This window comes from Chlorocebus sabaeus, chromosome 23, assembly GCF_047675955.1.
Source record: "Chlorocebus sabaeus isolate Y175 chromosome 23, mChlSab1.0.hap1, whole genome shotgun sequence".
Taxonomy (NCBI): domain Eukaryota; kingdom Metazoa; phylum Chordata; class Mammalia; order Primates; family Cercopithecidae; genus Chlorocebus; species Chlorocebus sabaeus.
Window position 1 is genome coordinate 69,674,052 of NC_132926.1, and position 23,041 is coordinate 69,697,092.

The following is a 23,041-nucleotide window of genomic DNA, read 5'->3' on the forward strand; positions in this document are numbered from 1 at the left end:
CCATGCAAATAGACACCAAAAGCAAGCAGGCATATATCAGACAAAACAAACTTTAAGGTCAGTTAAAAAAGACAAAGTAGGACATTATGATAAAAGCCCTTGTCCAACAGGAAAATATCAGAATCCTAAATATATATGCACCTAACACTGGAGCTCCCAAATTTATAAAACAATTACTACTAGACCTAAGTAATGAGATAGAGAGCAACACAGTAATAGTGGGGAACTTCAGTACTGCACTGACAGCACTAGACAGATCATCAGGACAGAAAGTCAACAAAGAAACAATGGATTTAAACTATACTCTGGAACAAATGGACTTAACAGATATTTACTTAACTTTCTTTAGTAGAGATGGGTTTCACCCTGTTGACCAGGTTGGTCTCAAACTCCTGACCTCAGGTGATCCACCTGCCTTGGCCTCCCAGAGTGCTGGGATTACAGGTGTGAGCCACCACACCTGGCCGTTTACAGAACATTCTACCCAACAATTTCAGAATATACATTCTTTTCATCAGCATGTGGAACTTTCTCCAAAACAGACCATATGATAGGCCACAAAACAAGTCTGAATAAATTTAAGAAAACTGAAATTATATCAAGTACTATCTCAGACCATAGTGGAAAAAATTCTTTAAACTGAACGATAATAGTGACACAACTATCAAAACTTCTGGGATACAGCAAAGGTGGTGCTCAGAGGAATGTTCATAGCTTTAAATGCCTATATCAAAAAGTCTGAAAGAGCACAACTAGACAATCTAAGATCACACCTCAAGGTACTAGAGAAACAAGAACAAACCCAACCCAACAGAATAAAGGAAATAACCAAGGTCAGAGCAGGACTAAATGAAATTGAAACAAAAAGAAATGCAAAAGATAAATGAAACAAACAGCTGCTTCTTTGAAAAGATAAATAAATTGATAGACCATTAGCAAGATTATCCAAGAAAAGAAGAGGGAAGATCCAAATAAGCGCAATTAGAAATGAAATGGGAGCTATTTCAACGGACACCACCGAAATACAAAAGATCATTCAAGGCTACTATGAATACCTTTACTTGCATAAACTAGAAAACACAGAGGAGATGGATAAATTCCTGGAAAGAGACAATCCTCCTAGCTTAAATCAGGAAGAATTAGAAACCCTGAACAGACCATTAACAAGCAGTGAGATTGAAATGGTAGTAAAAAAATTACCAACAAGAAAAAGTCCAGGACCAGATGGATTCACAGTTGAATTCTACCAACATTCAAAGAAGAATTAATACCAATCATATTGACATAATAATATCAATAATTATCCACAAGGTAGAGAAAGAGGAAATCCTCCTTAAATCATTCTATGAAGCCAGTATAACAAAGACAACTACAGAGCAATATCCCTGATGAACATATATGCAAAAATCCTTAACAAAATACTAGTTTACCGAATCCAACAGCATCTAAAAAAGATAATCCACCATGCTCAAGTGTGTTGCATACCAGGAATGCAGGGATGGTTTAACATACACAAGTCAATAAATGTGAAACATCACATAAACACAGTTAAAAACAAAAATCACATTGATCATCTCAGTAGATGCAGAAAGAGCATTTGACAAAATTCAGCATCTCTTCATGATTAAAACCCTCAGCAAAATTGGCATACAGGGGACATACCTCAGTGTAATAAAAGCCATCTATGACAAACCTACAGCCAACATAATATGAACGGGGAAAAGTTGAAAGCCAATGGAAACACATTTCATGTTCATGAATGGGTAGAATCAATAATGTAAAGATGACCATACTGCCAAAAGCAATCTACAAATTCATTGCAATTTCCATCAAAATACCACCATCATTCTTCACAGAACTAGAAAAAACAATCCTAAAGTTCATATGGAACCAAAAAAGAGCCTGCATAGCCAAAGCGAGACTAAGCAAAAAGAACATAGCTAGAGGCATCACATTACCTGATTTCAAACTGTACTATAAGGCCATAGTCACCAAAACAGTATGATACTGGTATAAAAATAGGGACATAGACGAATGGAACAGAATAGAGAACCCAGAAATTAACCCAAATACTTACAGCCAAATGATCTTCGACAAAGCAAACAAAAACAAGGTGGGGAAAGGACACCCTTTTCAACAAATGGTGCTGGGATAATTGGCAAGTCACATGATGGAGAATGAAACTGGATCCTTATCTCTTGCCTTATACAAAAATCAACTCAAGATGGATCAAGGACTTATATTTAAGTCCTAAATCATTAAGACTTGAAACTATAAAAATTCTAGAAGATAACATTGGAAAAACCCTTCTAGACATTGACTTAGGCAAAGATTTCATGACCAAGAACCCAAAAGCAAATGCAACAAAAATGAAGATAAATAGATGAGACTTAATTAAACTAAAGAGCTTTTGCATGGCAAAAGGAACAGTCAGCAGAGTAAACAGCCCACAGAGTGGGAGAAAATCTTCACAATCTATACATCTGACAAGGGACTAATATCCAGAATCTACAAGGAACTCAAATAAGAAAGAAATAATCCCATCAAAAAGTGGACTAAGGACATGAATAGACAATTCTCAAAAGAAGATATACAAATGGTAACAAATATATGAAGAAATGCTCAACATCACTGATGATCAGGGAAATGCTAATCAAAACCACAATGCAATACCACCTTACCTAGCCATTATCAAAAAATAAAAAAATAATAGATTTTGCCATGGATGTGATGAAAAGGGAACACTTCTACACTGCTGGTGGGAATGTAAACTAGTACAGCCACTATGGAAAACAGTGTGGAGATTCTTTATAAAGAACTAAAAGTAGAACTACCATTTGATTCAGCAATCCCACTACTGGGTATCCACCCAGAGGAAAAGGAGTCATACAAAAAAGATACTTGCACACGCATGTTTATAGCAGCACAATTCAGAATTGCAAAAATGTGGAACCAACCCGAGTGCCCATCAGTCAACGAGTGAATAAAGAAACTGTGGGGTGTGTGTGTGTATGTGTATATGTGTGTATATATGTATGTGTATATATATGTGTGTGTGTGTATATATGTATATGATGTAATACTACTCAGCCATAAAATGGAATGAATTAATGGCAGTCACAGCAACCTCGATGGGATTGGAGACTATTATTCTAATTGAAGTAACTCAGGACCGGAAAAGCAAACATTGTATGTTCTCACTTGTAAGTGAGGGCTAAGCTATGAGGATGCAAAGGCATAAGAATGATACAATGGACTTTGGAGTCTCGGGAGGGAAGGGGTAGGAAGCGGGTGAGGGATAAAAGACTACAAATTGGCTTCAGTGTATATTGCTTGGGTGATGGTTACACCAAAATCTCACAAATCACCACTAAAGAACTTACTCCTGTAACTGAATACCTAACCTGTTCCCCAAAAACCTATGGAAAAAAATTATTAAACATAAAATGTAAGTATTTATTGGAAATGCATCTTTTAATGAGATGAGTGGGACTTTTCCTTTCCAATTAGTCCATTATAATATATTCCTGGAATGATTCCAACTCTACCTTTTTCTTATATATCTGAGAGCAGTGTTTTTTCAGACCATTCAATTGGGTTTTTCTTCAGTTTAGTTGAAAACAATGAATTCAAGACCACCTGACTTAAAATTTGTTAATTGATCATTATAGTAATTCAACTCCACAATTTCTAGGAAATGTATTAAAAAATGCTTTACCAACTCTTAGCAAAACATTATTAATTATAATATTTTCCTTTTTAGAGCCACCTGATTTAATCCAATATTAAATAAATATTAAATAGAAGGGATTTAGAAAAATTTTAAAATGATTAATTTTAACATATGTTCGCCAAGGTAAGACTTTTAATAAAGTGCTTTTATCTAATCACATACTTTATATTTTCATCATAATCTTGGAATTGCAGGTTTAGTTCATTTGGCTTATGAAAAGTCTCCAACATAAAACTCTTGGACAAAGCCAGTCATTCTTAAACCACTTAGCCAAACCAACTTGCTTTCTGTCATTTTGTCAATTTAAATAAAAATGTTAACTTGAGTTCTGTGAAAAGTATTTCATTTTGGAATTCTATTCCTAAGACAGATAAGGCAAAGGATTTTTTTACCTAGATAAGTCTGCTTTCACTTACCAAGACTTTGATTTGTCTTATTCTTAAGGAACTGACAATAACTAGAGTATGGAAGTTGCAAGATCATTAAACAAAAATCACTCCTGGTGCTGCCCTACTGTACAATATATCTGATTTTAGAACCACCCAAGTATAGGCCAAAATATCATGCTTCTAACACTTTGCCTAGTCCTTGCCAGAAATATGTATAAAATGGAAAAAGACATAAAACTATTTTTTCTGATTTATGGTGTCTTTATTAAAGACAACTTTGTTAATATCAGTATTTTAGTCTTTCTGTTCTTCTCTTGTGATTATTCATACCCTTGGGCAATGCACTACAGGAGCTTGACAGGGCTGAAAGGTGCCTTTCAGTAAATTGGGAATGGAGAATTTTGAAAGGAGAGTGCAGTAGGAAAGGAGAATTAGCATAATGTCATAATCTTGGGTCTATTCTTCGGTAGATCAGTTTTGGAATAGAGTGTATGTGGAAGTTGAGAATCTGGAAATTGAGTTCTTAAATCTATGTTTACCCACGTATCCTTTGGAAAGTCCTCACGTAGCATCCCTGAGGTGCCTGCACCTTTGTTACAATAGCTTAGTGAATGCCAACACCATCTACCCGATTGCTCGAGCTAGAATCTTGGGTGTCATTCCCAACTACATCATCTCGCCTCTCCTCATAGCCAGTCACCAAGTCCTGGCAGTTTCACTCCTTAATGCCTAGAGTGACCATACAGTTCACTCACTAATCCAGGATACTTCTGAGAGTAAAAAGGGACATTGTTAATAACTAAGCTGGGACAACTAGTGTAAAACAGGACTTGTGGTCACCTATTCACCTCTCTAAAATCAGTCTCCATCTCTGAATTTTAGTTTTGGTGCCAGATGAGCTTGGGTTTCTATAAAAGCTTTTTTGACTGGCTGTCCTGTCTTTGGTCTTACTCCCTCCAGTGTTTTTCCCACTGCAATTGCAGTTTTCTTTCAGAAAGGCGACTTTCATGATGTCTCCTTCTGTGGCTTAAAATTCTTTAATGGCTCCCTAAGGGAAAATCAAAATCTAAACACGGTTTACAAAGTCCTTTAAGATACACAGCCCTTGGTTATCTTGAGCTCCTTTTCTTGCAAAATGACTTTTCAGTTCCCCATCCAAATGCGTACTTCAGGTACGCCATAGCTCCACTGAACTACCTGCAACTCCTTAGCTGTACCATAATGTCTCTGAGGATTGTATGTGCTGCCTCCCCTGCCTGAACACCCTTCTTGTTCTCTTCCCTTCCTTCATTTTTCCTTGGTTAAATCCTGTTTATCATTACCATCCCCAGAGTGTGGTGTTTCTGATATTTCTTCCTTCCTGAAGCTTTCCCCGACCCCCCAGAAATATTTTGGGCCTTCTAGTTTCACATATTACAAATACACCATTGTTTGTGCCTGTTGAATAATAACATTTGATCAGATAGTTTTTGAAGGGAAGCATCCTATTCACTTTATTACCACCTCTGTCACTGCAAAACAAGTGATCTGTAATGTTATTGAATGAAAGAACTCTTCGCCTGGACAGTGTGGGCAGGTCAGTGGGAGGCGAGAGCCTTGACAAGAGCATTCCTCTACCTCTCCTTCCCACGTCTGCCTGCTGACCTCCTTCTCTTATGAAAGGCCTCTCCTGCTGTTCATTTTAACAAGATTTAACTTATGTTAAAAAAAAGAAAAAGAAAAAGCTTTACTGAGATATTAGGAAGTTAGATGGAAAATTCTTATTGGGATTATAAGAAAGACAGGTGGCCGGGCGCGGTGGCTCAAGCCTGTAATCCCAGCGCTTTGGGAGGCCGAGACGGGCGGATCATGAGGTCAGGAGATCAAGACCATCCTGGCTAACCCGGTGAAACCCCGTCTCTAGTAAAAAATACAAAAAAATAGCCGGGCGAGGTGGCGAGCGTCTCTGGTCCCAGCTACTCGGGAGGCTGAGGCAGGAGAATGGCGTAAACCCGGGAGGCGGAGCTTGCAGTGAGCTGAGATCCGGCCACTGCACTCCAGCCTGGGCGACAGAGCGAGACTCCGTCTCAAAAAAAAAAAAAAAAAAAAAAAGAAAGAAAGACAGGTACAGGATATTTTTAATGTGCTGGCAGCTACCAGGTGCTGTTTAGAATATTCTTGTCTGGTTATAGGTATAATAATGTAGTACGTAATAAAAGAAGGTATATAAGAATTTGAGTTCAGACAGTGTCACGTGTAACTGTATGTTGGTGGATCCCATGATTTTAAAAAATTGTTTATAATAAATAGCACTTCTAAAAGTAGATGTTTCTATTTCTTCATGGTTAAACTGTTTAATAGGATAGGAAGAGATGATATTTTTCTGGAGCATTTTCTGTTTAGAGTAGGTGTGCCCTCTTCTGAGCATAGTCATGTGATACACCACAAGAATTCAGAAGCTCACATGCCTGAAATAACCCTGGGAAGTGCTGAGAGGGGAGCCTCCCAAATGGCACCCCCAAAGTCGCTTGGTGCACTGCATGCTTTCCTCACTGCGGCATCGGGAAAAGCAGAGCATGCTTTGATTTCAGTTTGTTGATTTTGACATGGACTCAAAAACATCTCTTGAAGGACCCAGGTTTGTGTAGGATCAGCTCCATGACACATTTTGAACTTTAGTTCTTTTTCCTCCTTTCCCTCAAATGGTTGATCGCAATAGGCATGAATGTGTCTTCCATGGGTCATGTATAATATTTTATCTTGTGATTTCTAGGTTTAGGGAGGTGAAGGGCTGAATTCTATCTTGCAGAGAAAGTTTTTCTTTGTTAATGGCACCCAGTGCCTTCTTTACTGGAAGTAAATTAAAAGGAGGGTGGGAGGTGGAAGGAGGGAGAGGATCAGGAAGAATAACTAAGGGGTACCAGGCTTCATACCTGGGTCACAAAATTAATCTGTACACCAGACCCCTGTGACACGAGTTTACCTGTATAACAAACCTGCACATGTGTCCCTGAACTTAAATGTTAAAAAAAAAGCTTCCATCAAACAACAACAAGGACAGCAATTGAAAACAATAAAGATACAAAGTACTTAATAACAAAACTGTCAGGAATGGTAGAATTGTCAACATATACATATGTGTATATATTTGTATATATCCATATATCCATATACATTTATATTTTTGTATATAAAACCAGGTGTGTAGATATGCTAGGTGTTCTTATCGATAAATGCAGTACCTGAGAAATTTCTGTGACCCATACCTTCTTAGTTATATACATAAGTGAAAGAACTATTGATTTCTTTACTATGAGCATTTATTAAATTAGAGTGTCCTTCTCCCTGGTTAAATCAGAATAAGCCATAAAGGAAGGAATTTCAGACAGTTGATTGACTAATGGGAAAACAGTGATTTTAGAGTTAATGATTTTAGACATTTTCTTGATTATCATAGAAAACTAGTTTGTTTTTAAATTTAGAGTTTTAACACAAAGCTCTGATAAATTAACCTTGATTTAACCTTATTCTGCATCTTAAGAGAGTTTTCTCCTTGAATATGGTAACAATTTAATTGGGATATAACAGTAGCCTACTAATAAAATGTATTTTATGGAATATTTTCTATTCTACTTATATTTTATAAAATTGCAAATTTATTGCATGTACTGAATGCTAAGTGACTAGTTTGTCTATCATTTTAGTACCTGTTCCAATAAGAGAGATGTTATTGGAATTGTTAAAAAGTTGTGCAGGTGCTTTTTTGGTTGGTGGGAGAGTGGGCGTTACCTACTTTCCGTTCTGGACTATGAGTTTTGAGAGCTGCCTTATGAATTAACAGAAGTGAGCCTTTAAAAGCTGATGATCTATAGGAGCTTATTCTTTCACGTTACCCATCAGTTTTGGGGGTCACAGGATATTTTATAGAGGATATTCAGGAAGTGTCTTGTTTAACATTTTTTAGAGTTATATCCTTACTCGCATCAGCACACCCTGACCTGGGACTGTGAGGAAATATGAGCATTTGCTGGTGCTCATCTCCATTTAGTCACATAGCAGATACTTACGAGGCAGTCACTATGTCTCAGGAAGTGTGGCACAGTGGTGAGTAAGAGCCAAGGCCCCTGGTCTCAAAGATTTTATTTCCAGGGGTGAGACAGACTGTAAAAAGATGCTCAAATATCAGGTACTATACGCTTTGAAAATAAGATGATATGCTAGAGTTTTGTGGAGGCTCCTTCCATTGGGTGGAATGTAGAGAAAAACTCTCCAACCATGTTTTTCCTCTGCTCTAACTTGTAGAAGAAACTTCTGGGACCAAATGTGTGGATATTTTCTCCCCACACACCAAGCAGTGGATAGCAGCTGGGTGTCCTCCAATTCAGTTTCGACACTATCTACCTGGAGATAGCATCAGAGCCCACAGGTTGGGGCTCAGTCCCCAAGACTGTTCTCTGCACCCCTGGACACCAGTATGAGTCCAGGCCTCTGGAACTACTACTGCTACTTTTTTTTTGGAGACTATAGTAGCGTCTCACTGTGTTGCCCAGGCTGGTCTTAAACTTCTGGGCTTGAGCAATCCTTCTACCTTAGCCTCTCAGAATGCTGGAATTACAGGCGTGAGCCACTGCTCCTGGCTGAGGCCTCTGGAACTTCTGACCGACTGGCTTCAAGTTGTAGTTCCCACGACCTTCTCTTTGGGTTTGATTAATTTGCTAGAGCGGCTTATAAAACTCAGGGAAACACTTATATTTACCAGTTTATTATAAAGGATACTGCAGAATATATAGATGAAGAAATGTGTAGGGTGAGGTATGGGGGAAGGGACATGGAGTTTCCATGCCCCAGCCTGGGCATGCCACCCTCCAGGAACCTGCATGTGTTCAGCTACCTAGAAGCTCCCTGGGCCCCAAGTCCTCTTGAGTGTTTATGGAAGTGTCATGATGTCAGCATTCCTTTTCCAGGTGTATAGGGCTAGACCTTCTCTGGGGAGGGTTCCCCACTCCCCCATGATCTGTATGAACACAGGGGAAGGTCTTAAGACCGACAGTCAGAAAGGTGGGGGAAGATTAGAGTCCTGCTTGGGGCAGGTGAAAGGAGGGCAGGAGAGAGACTTTGTGTCCTGAGGCCTAACATTCCCAACACTTCAACAAAAGACTAACAAGGGCTATGAGAGTTACGAACCAGGAGCATGGATGAAAACCAATATATATCATAAACACCACTGGTGGTTAGAAGAGACTTCTTTAATATTTACACTGAGGCTGGAGTGATAAGGGGAGGAGCATGGCAGGCGGGAGGAACAGTTGGCATGGGGGCCCTAAGGCAGAGACAGATGCGAAGTGTTCTGGAACTGAGAGGAGTCCAGTGATGCTAGAGTTGTAAGGAAGAGGGTGATGAAGTGGGAAGGTGGGCAGGGCCCCCATAACATAGGGCCCAGCAGGCTATTGTAGGCTCTGTGTACATTTCTATTGGAAATGTCAAGATGAGGAGTGATAGGGAGTGATAGGGAGCTGGTTTTTCAGTCTGTGAAGTCAATTCTGATTTGCATATGTTGGGTTTAAAATGTCCATTGGACATCCTAGAGATATTAGGGGAGTAGAGGAATAGGCTGGAGTCACATCTAGGAGTCTCTGGTTTTTAAAGTCATGAGACCAAATAAGGTCATTTAGGGAGAGGAGACTATAATTGAAGATGAGAAGGGGCAAGGCTGCAGTGTGCAGCTGTGCTAACCATGTGAACTGTGCATGCTGGAGTTGGTGCAATTGTGTGGGTGGTACTGAGCAGGGCACCTGGACCCTACTTACTTCGCAGCTCCCTGGGCTGACTCAGCTCCTTTGTGCCAGATTACTTGGTTAGCTAAAACTGCGTTTATGTTCAGCTTCTAGGACAGAGTTTAAATGAACCCTAACTTAACCACCTGTATAATTTAAATTACTACAGTTTCAAGACATGGCAAACTTAGGATTTTATTTCAAGATGAAATGGTCTCATAGTCTGTATACAGTGATGCCTCACTTATCCACATTTTAAAAATGTGTTACAACTTCACTTACCCAAAATGTAGTTGAAACTTTCCAGAGATCTAAGGTTTCTTAAGCAGCCCAAATTGATTATCTTAGAGTCCACTCATGGGATTCGGCACTTTCTCAAGGAATCTGTGATCCCTAAAACCATGTTTATTTTCATTTTAGGAAGAAATCTGAACACGTTGGTTATTATGTGCCCTGGTCCTAAGAGATTTGAAACAGCCTATTAGATGCAATTGTAGGGCAGCTCCACTAGAGATAGGCATATCTTGGCAGGAAGGCATGTTTATAAAATGATTGGTGGGCTCTGAAGACATATAATAGTAGGTCCCTGGAATCCAGTGTATTTTCAGTAACAAAAAAAGCAACTTTCATCAGACCACTTTATTAGGAATAAAATTAGTATGTTTGGAAGTCAAAGATATACAGAAAAGTTTATATGATGTCTTTGTGGACTAAATGGAAAAATGATTGCTAAATTGAAAGTTAGTTAGTTAGGATGACTTTTCAGAGTCACCTCTGGTTTCTCAAATGATGTGGATGGAGGGAGGTTTCTAGGTATGTTCTAGAACATCTATGCCAGTACCTGGGATGAAGACATAAAGGGCATGCACATCACGTTCACAGATGGCATAAATACAGGAGGAACAGCAAGTTTGTTGAATACAAGAATGAAGATAAAAGAGGTCTGGATAAATTGAGAAGTGTTCCTGTTATTCATTGCTGTGTAACTAGCCATCTCAAAATGTAGGGGCTTTAAATTATGCCAACACACATTTTGCTCGTGGATCTGCGACTTTGGCAGGGCTTGGCAGAGCCCGCTCATGTCTATTCTACTTAGTGTCTGCTGGAGCAGCATGAAGGCTGGAGGCTGGAGTCATCTGAAGTCTCAGTCTTATGTGAGCTGGGTGAGGTTGGCATTGGCCAGGGCTTCAACTGGTGTGGACTCTCTGTATTGTTGCTTGGCTTCCTTGCAAGGGCGAACATCCAGAGGGCAAAGGGAGGGAAGGATACCAGAAGGAGCATGGTCGCTGTGCATGACCAAGTCTCAGAAGGCAGGCAGTTACTTCTGCCACCACACAATGTTACTTCTGTGACATTCTATTGGTTTGAAGTAAAGTCCAAGCAACACTCCCCCCAGCCCCCTGCCACTCAAATTCCCTCAAATTTGCACCTCTCAAAGTTTTCCCGGAATTACCTGAGTGGGCTGATTAGGCTACTGGATTCCAGGTTTGCTTTACTTTAACCCACTCTCCTTTTACTTGCTGTCAAGGTGATCAGATTAAAATGCAAATATTATCAAGTTGCTTCCCTCCTTATAAGATTTCAGTGACTATCCATAGTATTCTGCTTAAATTCAAATTCTATTATGCATACGAGACTCTTTATGATCTGGGCCCTATCTGTTATCTGTAGATCCTTCTCTAGCCTTCTCTTCCATCACTACACCATACACTGTTTTTACTCTTGGCCAGGTAACATTTAAAGGGGAGAAATACTACATTATATCTTTTGATAGGAATAGTGTTGACTAATTTAAAGACATGTTTTAATACATGAGATTCCTCTGGCCAAAAATTATTTATATTCTTTTTACATATAAAATGCACTCATCCCTCCCAAGGCCTTCCAATATTCTTATTTATTATGACATGGGACTTGAGCTTAAAGTATAACATCTCCAGCTTGCAGTGAGCCGAGATCGCACCACTGCACTCCAGCCTGGGCGACAGAGCGAGACTCTGTCACAATCAATCAATCAATCAATCCGTCAATAAAGATATACCATCTCCTCAAATCAGACTCTTTGAGCATTTTCCCTCAAGTTTAACTCCTTGAGTACAGTCCCTTTTGATCTGAAGATATGTGAATTAAGGTGATAAGATATATGTTTCCTGCCTACTTGCACCTGTGGAACATGTATAGGATAACCAGTATAAATGCCTCCAGTTAGAAAGGGGCAAAACAGGAGGCACACAACAATTACTAGTCCATAATACTAGTTTTGAAATCTAGCCAGACACATGTGGTCATTTCTCTAATTAGGACTTGGTCCTATTGCCTAGGAGTTATTCACTATGACGATTGGCTCTGTCTTCTAGGCTCTCGTTTCTGTTGTCTGGGCTTGCTTGCTTTTTAAATAGAAAGTAGTATGTATTTACAGTGGTGTAGTGTTCTCGGCCTGCGTTTTGCCTAAGGAAGATTGGGAGTTCAAAGGCCTCTTTTCAGTTTGTAGTATCCCTGTCCCTTTCAGTCCAAGCTGGTATAATTCTTCTAAAAGTTTTTGTGGATTTCTTATGAATCAACCTTTAATTAACTTTATTAGACAAAGGCAGCACCCACAGATTGCTCTGGAATAAGCTCTTCTGTGCCTTAGATTCCCTGTAAGGCTGTTGGGACACAATTAATCTTATTAGAGAATCTTGTTTTGAAAGGGTCCATGAGGTATGGTGTTAAATCTTAAAAATTATATTACATCTAATAAAGGGTTTTACAGTTACAGCATGTTTACCTGACAACATGCTGGATTCAGTCTTAGCCCAGAAGCCATTTCTTAATTGCAGCATTGTTTGCCTTCTGATAGGACTAGGAATGAGAAAGTTTTACTTTTAAACTCAGTAAAAAGTCCTGGCTCCTTTATATTTTAATAGTTCTTCTTTCTTTTTAGCTTATCTCTCTCTCCTTACATTTCATTTATAGGCAGCAAAATGAAGCCAATAAGCACTTTCAACAGTTTACCTGGAAACCCGCTTATCTGAATCATCCAGTTCGTTCGGTACATTTTTTATTCCACTTTTTTTTTCTGTTTCCAATAGCTTTCTCTGTTTTAATTGAGGCTTTTAGAGACAGCCTCCCTGCAAGCCCTCAGGCTTCTGCCAATACTCTCCTTAAGGTCCTTCTTGCTACTTCATCCCAAAAACACATAGTGGAAAGTGGAGGGAGTGGGGCCAGATCATGGAAGGCCTTATAGGTTATTAGAAGGATTTTGGGTTTTACTTTGAGTGAGAAAGGAAACCGCTGGAGGATATTGAAGAGTTAGCTGATTTGACCTGTGTTTAAATGATTTTCTCTAACTGCAAGGGCAGACATAAGGATACTATTAAAAGAGTTGTTGAAGAAATCCAGGTGAAGGATGATGGCCGCTTGGACCTGAGAGTGGTGAGAATTTGACCTGTTATGTTTGTATTTTGAACATAGAGCCAACAAGATTTGCAGGTGGATAGAAGAGATAGAAGAGAAAGAGGTTTCGATTGGAACCAATGGAAAAGTGCTGTGCTATTTACTGAGATGGTGAAGACTGCAGGAGAACAGTTTTTTTTTCAAGGGGGTAGAATAATCAGTTTTCTTTTGGACATCTGAAGTTTGAGATTCTAATAGGCATCTAAGTGGAGATGCCAAGTAGGCAGTTGGATTTAGCAGGGAATTCTGGTCTGGCTATTAATGTGGAAGTTGTCGGTGTATAGATGGTATTTAAGGCCATGAGCCTTGATGTGTGGTATGAGCTCAAGCAGTCCAGTCTTTCCTGGTCAGGGAATTATTAGCAACCAGAAACAGATTTTGAAGACGTGACCAGTAAGACGGGGGGAGAAGCAAGAGTGAGGGGTGTCGTAGAAGCATGTGACGTATTTCAAGAACATGGATGAAAACTGTGTCTATCATTAGATGGAACAACGTGGAGGTCATTGCAGTAAATACTAAAATGGGACCACGAGGAGATGAGAGAGTGTAGAACAACTTTTTTTTTTTCTTCATCCAGAGAATTATTTCAAAGCACAGAAGTGAAATGGACAGGTATGGGAGTCAAAGTTTTTTGGTTTTGTTTTGAAGATGGGAGAAATAAAGACATCATTCTTCCAAGAATGATTCTGTCAAAAGGGAAACCTTCATGGTGCAGGAAAGAGAACAGAAAGTTGCTGGAACCATGTTCCTGTATAGATGAGAAAGGGATGAGCCTAGGTGGAACATGGACAGTTCCTCCAGAGCAATAGGAGAGAAGGCAGAACACAAGCTCAGATGCAGGCAGGTTGGTCGATGGGGCCAGGATGCATACGCATTTCTCTTCTGATTGTTTCCGTTTTCAGTGAAGTAATGAAGATCTTCAGCTGAGAGTGAGGAAGGGAAAGGAGATGTTTAAGGACAAGGAGAATGATGGAATAAAATGTAATAGGGATTCTGCATGATACCAAGGGTTCCCTTGGGTTATTGCTATTGAATGTAAAGCAAGCCCACCTATGACTGTGCAAGTTGAGCCTCCAGTTATGTTCAGTTCCTTGGGTGCTAGCATGGAGAATACAGGGAATTGGAGTTACCCATGGGTGGGTTTTTTTCCCCAGTAGATACTATGGAAGCAGGATGTGTAAAGGAATTGAGGACACTTGCAAGCAAGTGATTATAATGAATAGTGAGGAAAATGACATGGGTTGGGGGCATCAGCGAGGGACAATGAAAAGTTAGTAGGGTCAATGAATTGGGTATCTTGGTGGAGTCCGAATATTAGAGTGAGCTGGGAGAAGAGTATTAGTTGAGAGTAAGAATCTTGAAATTTAAGTTGTGCATTACTTCTCAGACAATATTCTAGAAAGTATCTGGGCCTGAGTGTAAGATGGAATGGCTTCAGTTCCTTGGAGCCGCTGTTCTGTACTTTTGGGCAAGTTGTTTACTTAGTATTTCATTTTCCTCATTTATGAAATGGCAATTATAGTAGTTATTCATAGAATTATTAGGAGGATTAAAACAGTAAATACATGTAAAGTCCTCAACAGTGCCTGTCACATTGTAAAAATTTAATAAATGTTAGCTGTTATTATTGCATTTCTGTAACCTTAGAGTGGTATCAGATCCTTGGATGAGAAATGAGGAGTATTCCCGGGGCCAGTGACACTTTATGAGAAGCCACATGGTCCAACAGAGATTCCTTGAAATTCGCTTTTGCTGAAAAATGTGGCCAGTTGTAATTACCTCTCCCTCCCTGTAGATCACTCCAATGACAGGTCTTTGTTTTTGTCGCCACTGCAAGATAGCTCTATTATGGTGATTTTACTTGAGGTCCTAAGGCTTCTGTGACTCATGAAGGATCAAATTAAAATCATATCTTCTTGATGTTGCTTCGAGGGCCTTAGATCTGTTTACAGGGTCCGTGGGAAAAGCACAAATAGCTATAACCCAAGTCCTGGATTCCTTGAAACATGTATGTGAATTATGTTGAGTTCTAGAACTCCCGAAGAATGACCTGTTGTATCACTTTTGGGATCTTTGTGGCTCTGTTGTCCCTGATACATGGCCAATTCTGTTTTACTCTCTTAGATCAAGAGGCTGTTTCGCTATATAAATGAAACTGTGTGTGCTTTTAAGTCCTTTTATTTGGCCTACAGGAAACTTTATTAAATGTCAATGTAACATTCTTAAATTCTCCAAAGGAGAGTCAACATTGGACCCCGGGTGAAATAAGATGCAGCAAACTCTCATTATTTCATGCTGTCCTTTCTTTTAGAAATTTTTTAGGGTTTGTTCTACTATTATAGCTCTAGGAGACTCCAAAAGAACAGTTGACAAATGAAAGGTTGGACCTTCAATTTAATATATGTCTTTTGAAGGTTAGGATAGTGATTGGCTGGGCAGTATTAGAGTTTCGAAACCTAATTCTGATACTGCTACCTAGGAAATTGATGAAATTGAGACATTATCAGCCAAGGTGGATGAAAGCAGCCAAGGGCATTTAGCCAGGACGGTCAGAGAGTAAGAAGGGTCTGTCATTGCTCTCCGGGTTATATCAGTGCTTTGATTAAGATTGACAGGCCTGAAGTGGTAAGGCTCTCTAGCTGCTTTACCTCTTCCATTCTGGCAAAGGGGCAGAGTCCGAGAGGACTGTCACCATAACTCCTTAATGATTGAGTGTTTAGGGTATAATATGTTAGGAGCTGACTGTACAAAATCAGGATGAGAGAGCAGGGTCTGTTTGGGTTCATTGTTACCTTTCTACAAAATGGGATCTCATCCAGCTTGTCAGCATATACAAACTGCATAATATACGTTTGAAATAGGAGAGAGAGGGGAGTGGGGAAGAGGAAAGTGATTGAGTGATTATCCCAGAGAATGGACAGCTTAAATGTTGAGAGAGAATGAGAGATAGGGCTATTTCTTCTCATGACCATCTGGCTAGGCAAGAGGCAGCACACCAGGGTACAATTCAGAGAAGCCATTCTCTGAATCAACATTGGACCCGGTGTGAAATAAGATGCAACACGGCTCTTATTGTTGCATGCTGTCCTTCCTTTATTAAAAAAATTTTAGGGTTTATTCTATTAGAACTCTAGGAGACTTCAGAAGAACAGTCTCTTAGGGCACCATACTGCATAGTTCTCAGTTCTCTGCTCCTCTTTCCCCTCACTTGGGGCAGTTGGAAAGACTGAATGGACTACTCTTTCTGGAAGTTCTCCATGAATATTGATTGCTTAGCTGAGTATTTGTTAGCTATTAGGCAACACTGACTTCAATATAGCGTTCAATTGTAAAGGACTCGGAGTGTTACATTCTGTGTTATTACTTAGAAATTTACCCACTTGCTTTAATAGTAGTTGAGCTGATAGACATGTACTTTATACAGATTTAAGGCTCTGTTATCCCTCATTTATGTATTTTGAGAAAGTTTTTTTTTTTGAACATGCTATTTAATGATTTTCTTTCCAATAAAGCCATTGTATACTCACCCTGCAGTTAATTTTCCTTGTACATGATTTTATTATCTCATATGTATTCGTCTTATACAATTAATTATTGTCTCACCACATTGTATTATAATTGCATGGCTGTGTGTCTCCTGCTAGGCTGTGAGTGCGAGGTTAGTCACGGGTCTCATTCAACTTTGTGTTCTCATACTACTCAGGATAGTGTCTGACATGTCATGTGAAGAACATGTGTAGTGGCTATCCATAAGTGATGAATGAATGAAAGAATGATATCCCAGTTTTAGAGTCTGCCTCCAGAATATTGGCACTCCATGACCGGTATTCTGGATGTATTCCTTAAAACAGGGACATTGTGTTCATTGGCAAATTTTTGTGCCCTTTTTTTCTCTTAAGCTATAGAGTAACAGGCTGATGTGTTTCACTGTGATCTTCCATGTGCTGTGTTTGATTGCTTGTTGATAATGAATGGTGACAAGTGCCATCATAGTGTGACTGCTTTGGTTCCAAGGTCACATCTTTCCCTTGGTTGAACGTAAGTGGGTTTTACATTTCAAGATCTTGGCTTCTGAAACCTGGTGACTTGTGTTTATTATTTATCTTCTTGGGCATTTATCATTGTCTGACCCCTGTAACCCCTGGTTTCCATTTCGATCAAATGAGAGTTGTGCGCGGCTGGCTCTAGGGTGACGCTTAGCATAGCAAATGTGCAGTGAGTTGATTGAATAGCCTTTGACTGAGTCTTGCTGCTGCTGCTTTGTGCTGCAGAATTGTGATTTGTAACTTTACTTGAAACTGTCATTTTACCTTTTTCACCTCACAAATTTAATCACTCTCAAGGAAAGAGATTTATTTTAAAATAGTACAGATTATCATTAATGTAAAAATTTTAAGAGATTAAATTTTTTTTTGCCATTACATGTAATTAAAAATTTTTCTTCCTATTTTCTTTACCTGGCTTTAATGACTGAAAAGAATTCTGGAGACAGGAAAACAAAGACAAAACAAAATGAATGGAATTGAAAACTCTGAAAAAAAATTGCAAAGGTTGTCCTTTGGGATGATGATAGGAGGAGAAATTAAAAACTCTCTGATTTCTGCCTCTTACTAGTTTCAGAACAAGATTAGACAGAGAGTAATAAGACCAGAGGCTCCTTTTTTCCCTTCTTGCCACAAGCACATATTGACACCTCATGTGTAAGTGTGGTGTAGGGCCTGAAATTAATCCCAGTGTTACATGTGCCTTGAAACCTGGAGAAACTGGGAGCCTCTAATGACCCATCTATAAGCCCCCTCCCTTACTGTGCTCTGGGGAATACGGTCCCCTAGCCAACCAACTCTCCAAGACCCCAGCAGGCTGACATATTGATTTTAGTCTTGTGAAATTTGAAGCAAAGAAAGACACTAACTTTCAACACTCTGAGATAATAAAGGGGTGTTATTTTAGCCTCTAAGCTTGTGGTAATTTGTTATGGTAGCAGTGGAAACCAAATGCAAGTATTAATGAGTATTTGTGTTTCTTTTCCTTGGGTTTCTCTTCATTGAAAAATTCTGGGGGTAGTAAAACCTTTTTGTTTAAAATGAATGGCAAGAAACCATTCCTTCACCTCATGTTTCCATTTCTTGAAGAACTCACAGCTTTATATACGTAAAGGGATGGGTCCGTGTTGTGTCCAACACACAGCTTACCATTTAGGTTGATTTTACTCTACTTTAATGAACTACAGTTTCCCTGGGAATCATAATTTTAACACCAAAGCCTCGTTTTTAGTTGCTGTGGGCTCCAAGAGCATTTCACTGACACATCCTCTGCTTCAAATACATTTTCTGTTTTAAAAGTGAGCGATTCTAGACCTTTGAAAAATAAGAAATGGTGAAGACCAGAATAATGAACATTGTGTTTTTAGTTGCTGCACTTAGATATGTTGGTTACTCTACTTTTTTAAAAAAATGTCAAAAAATGGAAACTGCTGAGTAGCAAATAGTGAAGCTTATGTATGCATGGATAGAGTTTAGTATAGTAATAAAACCTTACAGTAAAATGACTACAACAGTCATATTCATAGTCATAGTATGAATAATTGTTATTCATAATTAGGAATAAAAGGTAAGGGGATTGCATAAAGCATTATAATTGCCATTTATAATTACTACTGCCGTTACATAGCAGAACAAGCATTCTGCCCTCAATTGAGGGGAAGGAAAGTGAGGACCTGGGCCAGCGCATGAGTGTTGGGAGGAACGTGGCTCAAGGTGGGTCAGCTCCTACCTCACTGTGGTGGGAATTGCCCCTTCTTCATTAAGGAACATGAGGAAATGGAAACTGAGTGGCTTGGCCCTGGGGGTCCCCAACATCTGGCTAGGAGAGTGTGGGAGTGAATCCATCTCTGCGCTCCCCTGACCCTCCAGGGCAGCCCTTATCCCTTTGACTCTGCTTTTGTGGGAACTCCAGTGCCCTCTGTGCTTCTTTGGCTTCTGCCCTGCTCTTCCCACAGATGGAGAGACGAAGCTAGAGGCTTACCTCATCTCTTTCCTTCGTTAATTCTACTTCATAATTGTGAGGTTTAAAGAAAGGCCTCTCCCCAGGGCCCCAGATTCTCCTGTCACCACTTGAAATTCTATTCATTAACTGTTAATTTGAATTAATAAACAGGTATCTTAGACTGGCCAAAGGCAGTTATTAAAGGTGACCTAGTCATTCTTGGCATATGTAGCCTGAGCTAGGGGCTATTTTAAAGACTTTACCTGGATTAATTTATTTAATCTGCATAGCAACCTTATGAGGAAGGTTCAGTGGTGTCCAGTCACTTGTCCCAAGTTACATGGCAATGACATGGGGAGAGTCAGAACAGAGTCCCTGTGGGTCTGCGCTGGGATTTAGGCCCTAGCCACTGTGCTGAACTGCTCTCCTGGATCCTTAATGAGGATTTGATTGCTTTCTTCCTAACACCTAGCAACAATACCTGTAGGGATGAGACTGGAAGCGAAGATGGTGAGGACATATTAGGAGGAGACATGGCTCTGAGGGGAGTAGTGCTTGGGATGATGGAGACTTTGGAAAGAGACTTGGAGGACATTTTTTTGAGGCCATTATTTTCCCACCAAAAGTAGTCAGAAGTCACCCATAAGCATTTGGATGTCACATTGTAATCAGTACGATAATTCAACCAGGGACCCAGCAAGTACTGCTGTTCTTCTTTGCCTCTCTTCAACATCAACATCGTCTTTCCCTTTGTATTTTATGTTTAATTTAATGTTATTCTTTAAAGGTGGGGTCATGCCATATTGGCCAGGGTGTTAACTCCTGGCCTCAAGCAGTCCTTCTTCCCCTGCTGAGATTTCAGGTGTGCGCCACCATGACTGGCCCGTTTTTTCTTTTACTGTTCTTGCTGCAGAAAACTCTTATGTATGTTTGTGTGTGTATATGGGGGAAGTGTTTAACTTATCAAGTTTTAAAGTGTTGTTTAAGTAACATTTTGCAAATATTCTTGAAGTAAAAGCTAATGAAAATTGACTAATTTCTTTAATTGTCCTTTTCTTCCTCACACAGTATTGGCTGGATCCTGCAAAAACTCTTGCTGAGCACAAAGAACTGATCAACAGTAAGTATTTAACTTTTGCTTTGTTAAAGGGTGGCTTGAAAGCGATGACAAAGTCCATGGTTAGTTGGGTGCAGAAGTGGGCTTAAGTACTGGAGAAGTGAGTACTAGTACTCAAGTGCCAGAATATGGGAATGTGTGTATTGTGTGCATTGCTGGGCCTTCTCCAAACTCATATTAAATTTAATCAGTCTCTGAGTGGATCTTGGTATTGAATTTGTCCTAGAGGCAGGCCTTCCCTTGATTTTGTCTGTGGTTTTTCTGTATGCTTGTCTTTAAAATTTGACCTTAAAACAAAAAAGGCAAATAGACATTAATGGGCAGTAGGGGGACTGCAGGGATGGGTCATAATGTCCAAGCTTTTAAAGAGCTTGAGTTTCTTGAGTTATGGCATGGTTTTGCCATTCGGACCACTCAGTTTCCTAAGCCAGTAAGAGGTGCTTTTGTGACCTGAAAAGTGGTCTTCAGAGAGAGACCATTTTTGGGAGCTAGCTTTTTGGTTTTATCAATACGAATATTATAAGGAGACACAATATAATTAAGTATATATTCCTTAATCTTAATTTCCAGAACCCAAGTTTTTATTTATAAGCAAAACACAGAGGCTCCTTAAGTGTGCAAAAGAATACTCTTTTTTTTTTTAAAAAAAAAATGGTCTGTTTCAATTGAAATAAAATATACATGACATATAAAATGGATTCTTTTAACCATTTTTGTGTGCAATTCAGAAGCATTAGGTACATTTACATTGTTGTGCAGCCATCATCGCTGTCCATCTCCGAAACGTTTTAATCTCCCTAAACTGAAACTCTGTTCCCCATTAAAGCATTTTGCTGAACTGTGTAAATTATTGCTAATCAAAACGGAGTGGATTCTTCTGGCATTCATTACCCCCATTCTGAGTCTGTATTTTCTGTGCGTGTCAGCTTGTTTCCTGCGGTAGTATTGGTTGTGCGATGCTCCATGGATCCAAGGGCAGGAATGTAGCTCTGCTTCCAAAAGGAACTAGAAACCTGGACTGCAAAGCCATCAGAAAGTCCTGTGTTCTATGAACGTCAGCATCATTGTTGTTTCTCATTGCATTTCCACCTCTGTAGTGGAAACCACTGGAGTTTACAAGTTACAGCTCTAGTGTATTTGAACTGATTGAAAAAATACCAATTGGAAAACCAGAAAAATTTCAGGAATGATTTTTTTTTTTTTTTTTTGAGATGGTATCTTGCTCTGGCACCCAGTCTGGAGTGTAATGGTGTGATCTCAGCTCACCGCAATCTCTGCCTCCTGCGTTCAAGCAATTCTTCTGCCTCAGCCTTATAAGTAGCTGGGATTACAGGCGCCCACCACCATGCCTGGGTAATTGTTGTTTTTTTTTTTTTAATTTTTAGTAGAGATGGGGTTTTGCCATGTTGGACAGGCTGGTCTCGAATTCCTGACCTCAGGTGATCCACCCACCTCAGCCTTCCAAAGTGCTAGGATTACAGGCGTGAGCCACCGCACCCAGCCGATTATTTTAAAATAAACTCACAGGTTTCTTTTATAGGAAAAAAAGTTGATATTTCTATCAAGGTGATGAAAAAATATTAATTATTTTAAAGTGCATTATTAAAGTGTTCCTAAGCACATTTAAAGTGTCTACTTATTTACATGATATGAAATATTTTATTTAAGTATCAGTCTATAATGCAGTCACTTTTTCATTCTAAAAATGCAATATTAAAAATTTCATGTAGGCTGGATGTGGTGGCTTACACCTATAATCCCAGCAATTTGGGAGGCTGAGGTAGGTGGATCACCTGAGGTCAGGAGTTCAAGACCAGCATGGCCAACATGGTGAAACCCAGTCTCTGCTAAAAATACAAAATTTAGCCGGATGTGGTAGCGAGTGCCTGTAATCCCAGCTACTCAGGAGGCTGAGGCAGAGAGTATGGCTTAAAACCCAGGAGGCTGAGGTTGCAGTGAGCTGAGATCCCACTATTGCACTCCAGCCTGGGCGATAGAGTGAGACTCTGTCTTAAAAAAAAAAAAAAAAAAAAATGTGATGCATAGTAAGAGTAAAACAACTGGTATTATAATTGAAGAAATGTTAGTGACTGAAGAATCCTTCCATTTTATCTCATGAAATTGTTTGATAGTGAAGGAAAATGGCTATCAAATCTCTAATAGATTAGTCAGAAAGAGAATCTGTAAAAACGACAGAACATTTGCTAGTTACCAGAATGCTTGTAGTTAATCTTGATTTATTTCTCCTTGAGTTAATGAGAAACTCCTTATCAAAGACCTCAAAATTAGTCTACATAAAAGATAGAGGATTCCTAGTTTTTGGCTTCTGTATTTTTTGCTAAAGTGAAACCATATTAACTTTACTTTACATAAGAGTTTCTTAAACGTTGAGTCCATGGCATGACGTGGATTCAAGACAATAATTTTGTAATTTGAATTATCAGCACCTTACTTTTTTGTAGTCTTAGAATAGGAAGCCAAAAAGTATCTGGCTGAACATATCCTTGTCCAAATGTTCATTTCTATAGCCTTTGATTGCTCTCTGAAACAATGATGCATATAAGAGTATTATCTTACTCTAAAGGTATTACTATTTTGTGTTTCCCTGAGAAGCTTTATAGATAGAATA

General features: G+C 39.3%; 1 protein-coding gene across 5 annotated transcripts in view; it reads left to right on the forward strand.

Moving 5' to 3' along the window:
- EPB41L4A (erythrocyte membrane protein band 4.1 like 4A) overlaps positions 1–23,041 on the forward strand; it is a 275,434-nt gene that overhangs the window by 120,878 nt on the left and 131,515 nt on the right. For all 5 annotated transcript variants that reach the window (XR_012090887.1, XR_012090888.1, XM_073010770.1 and 2 more), the window contains one exon: positions 20,364–20,415. Coding sequence is in view for 3 of the 5 variants with exons in the window: in XM_073010770.1 (XP_072866871.1) it covers positions 20,364–20,415 (52 nt within the window). In the remaining 2 variants the exon portion in view is untranslated. The remainder of the gene's footprint in view (positions 1–20,363; positions 20,416–23,041) is intronic.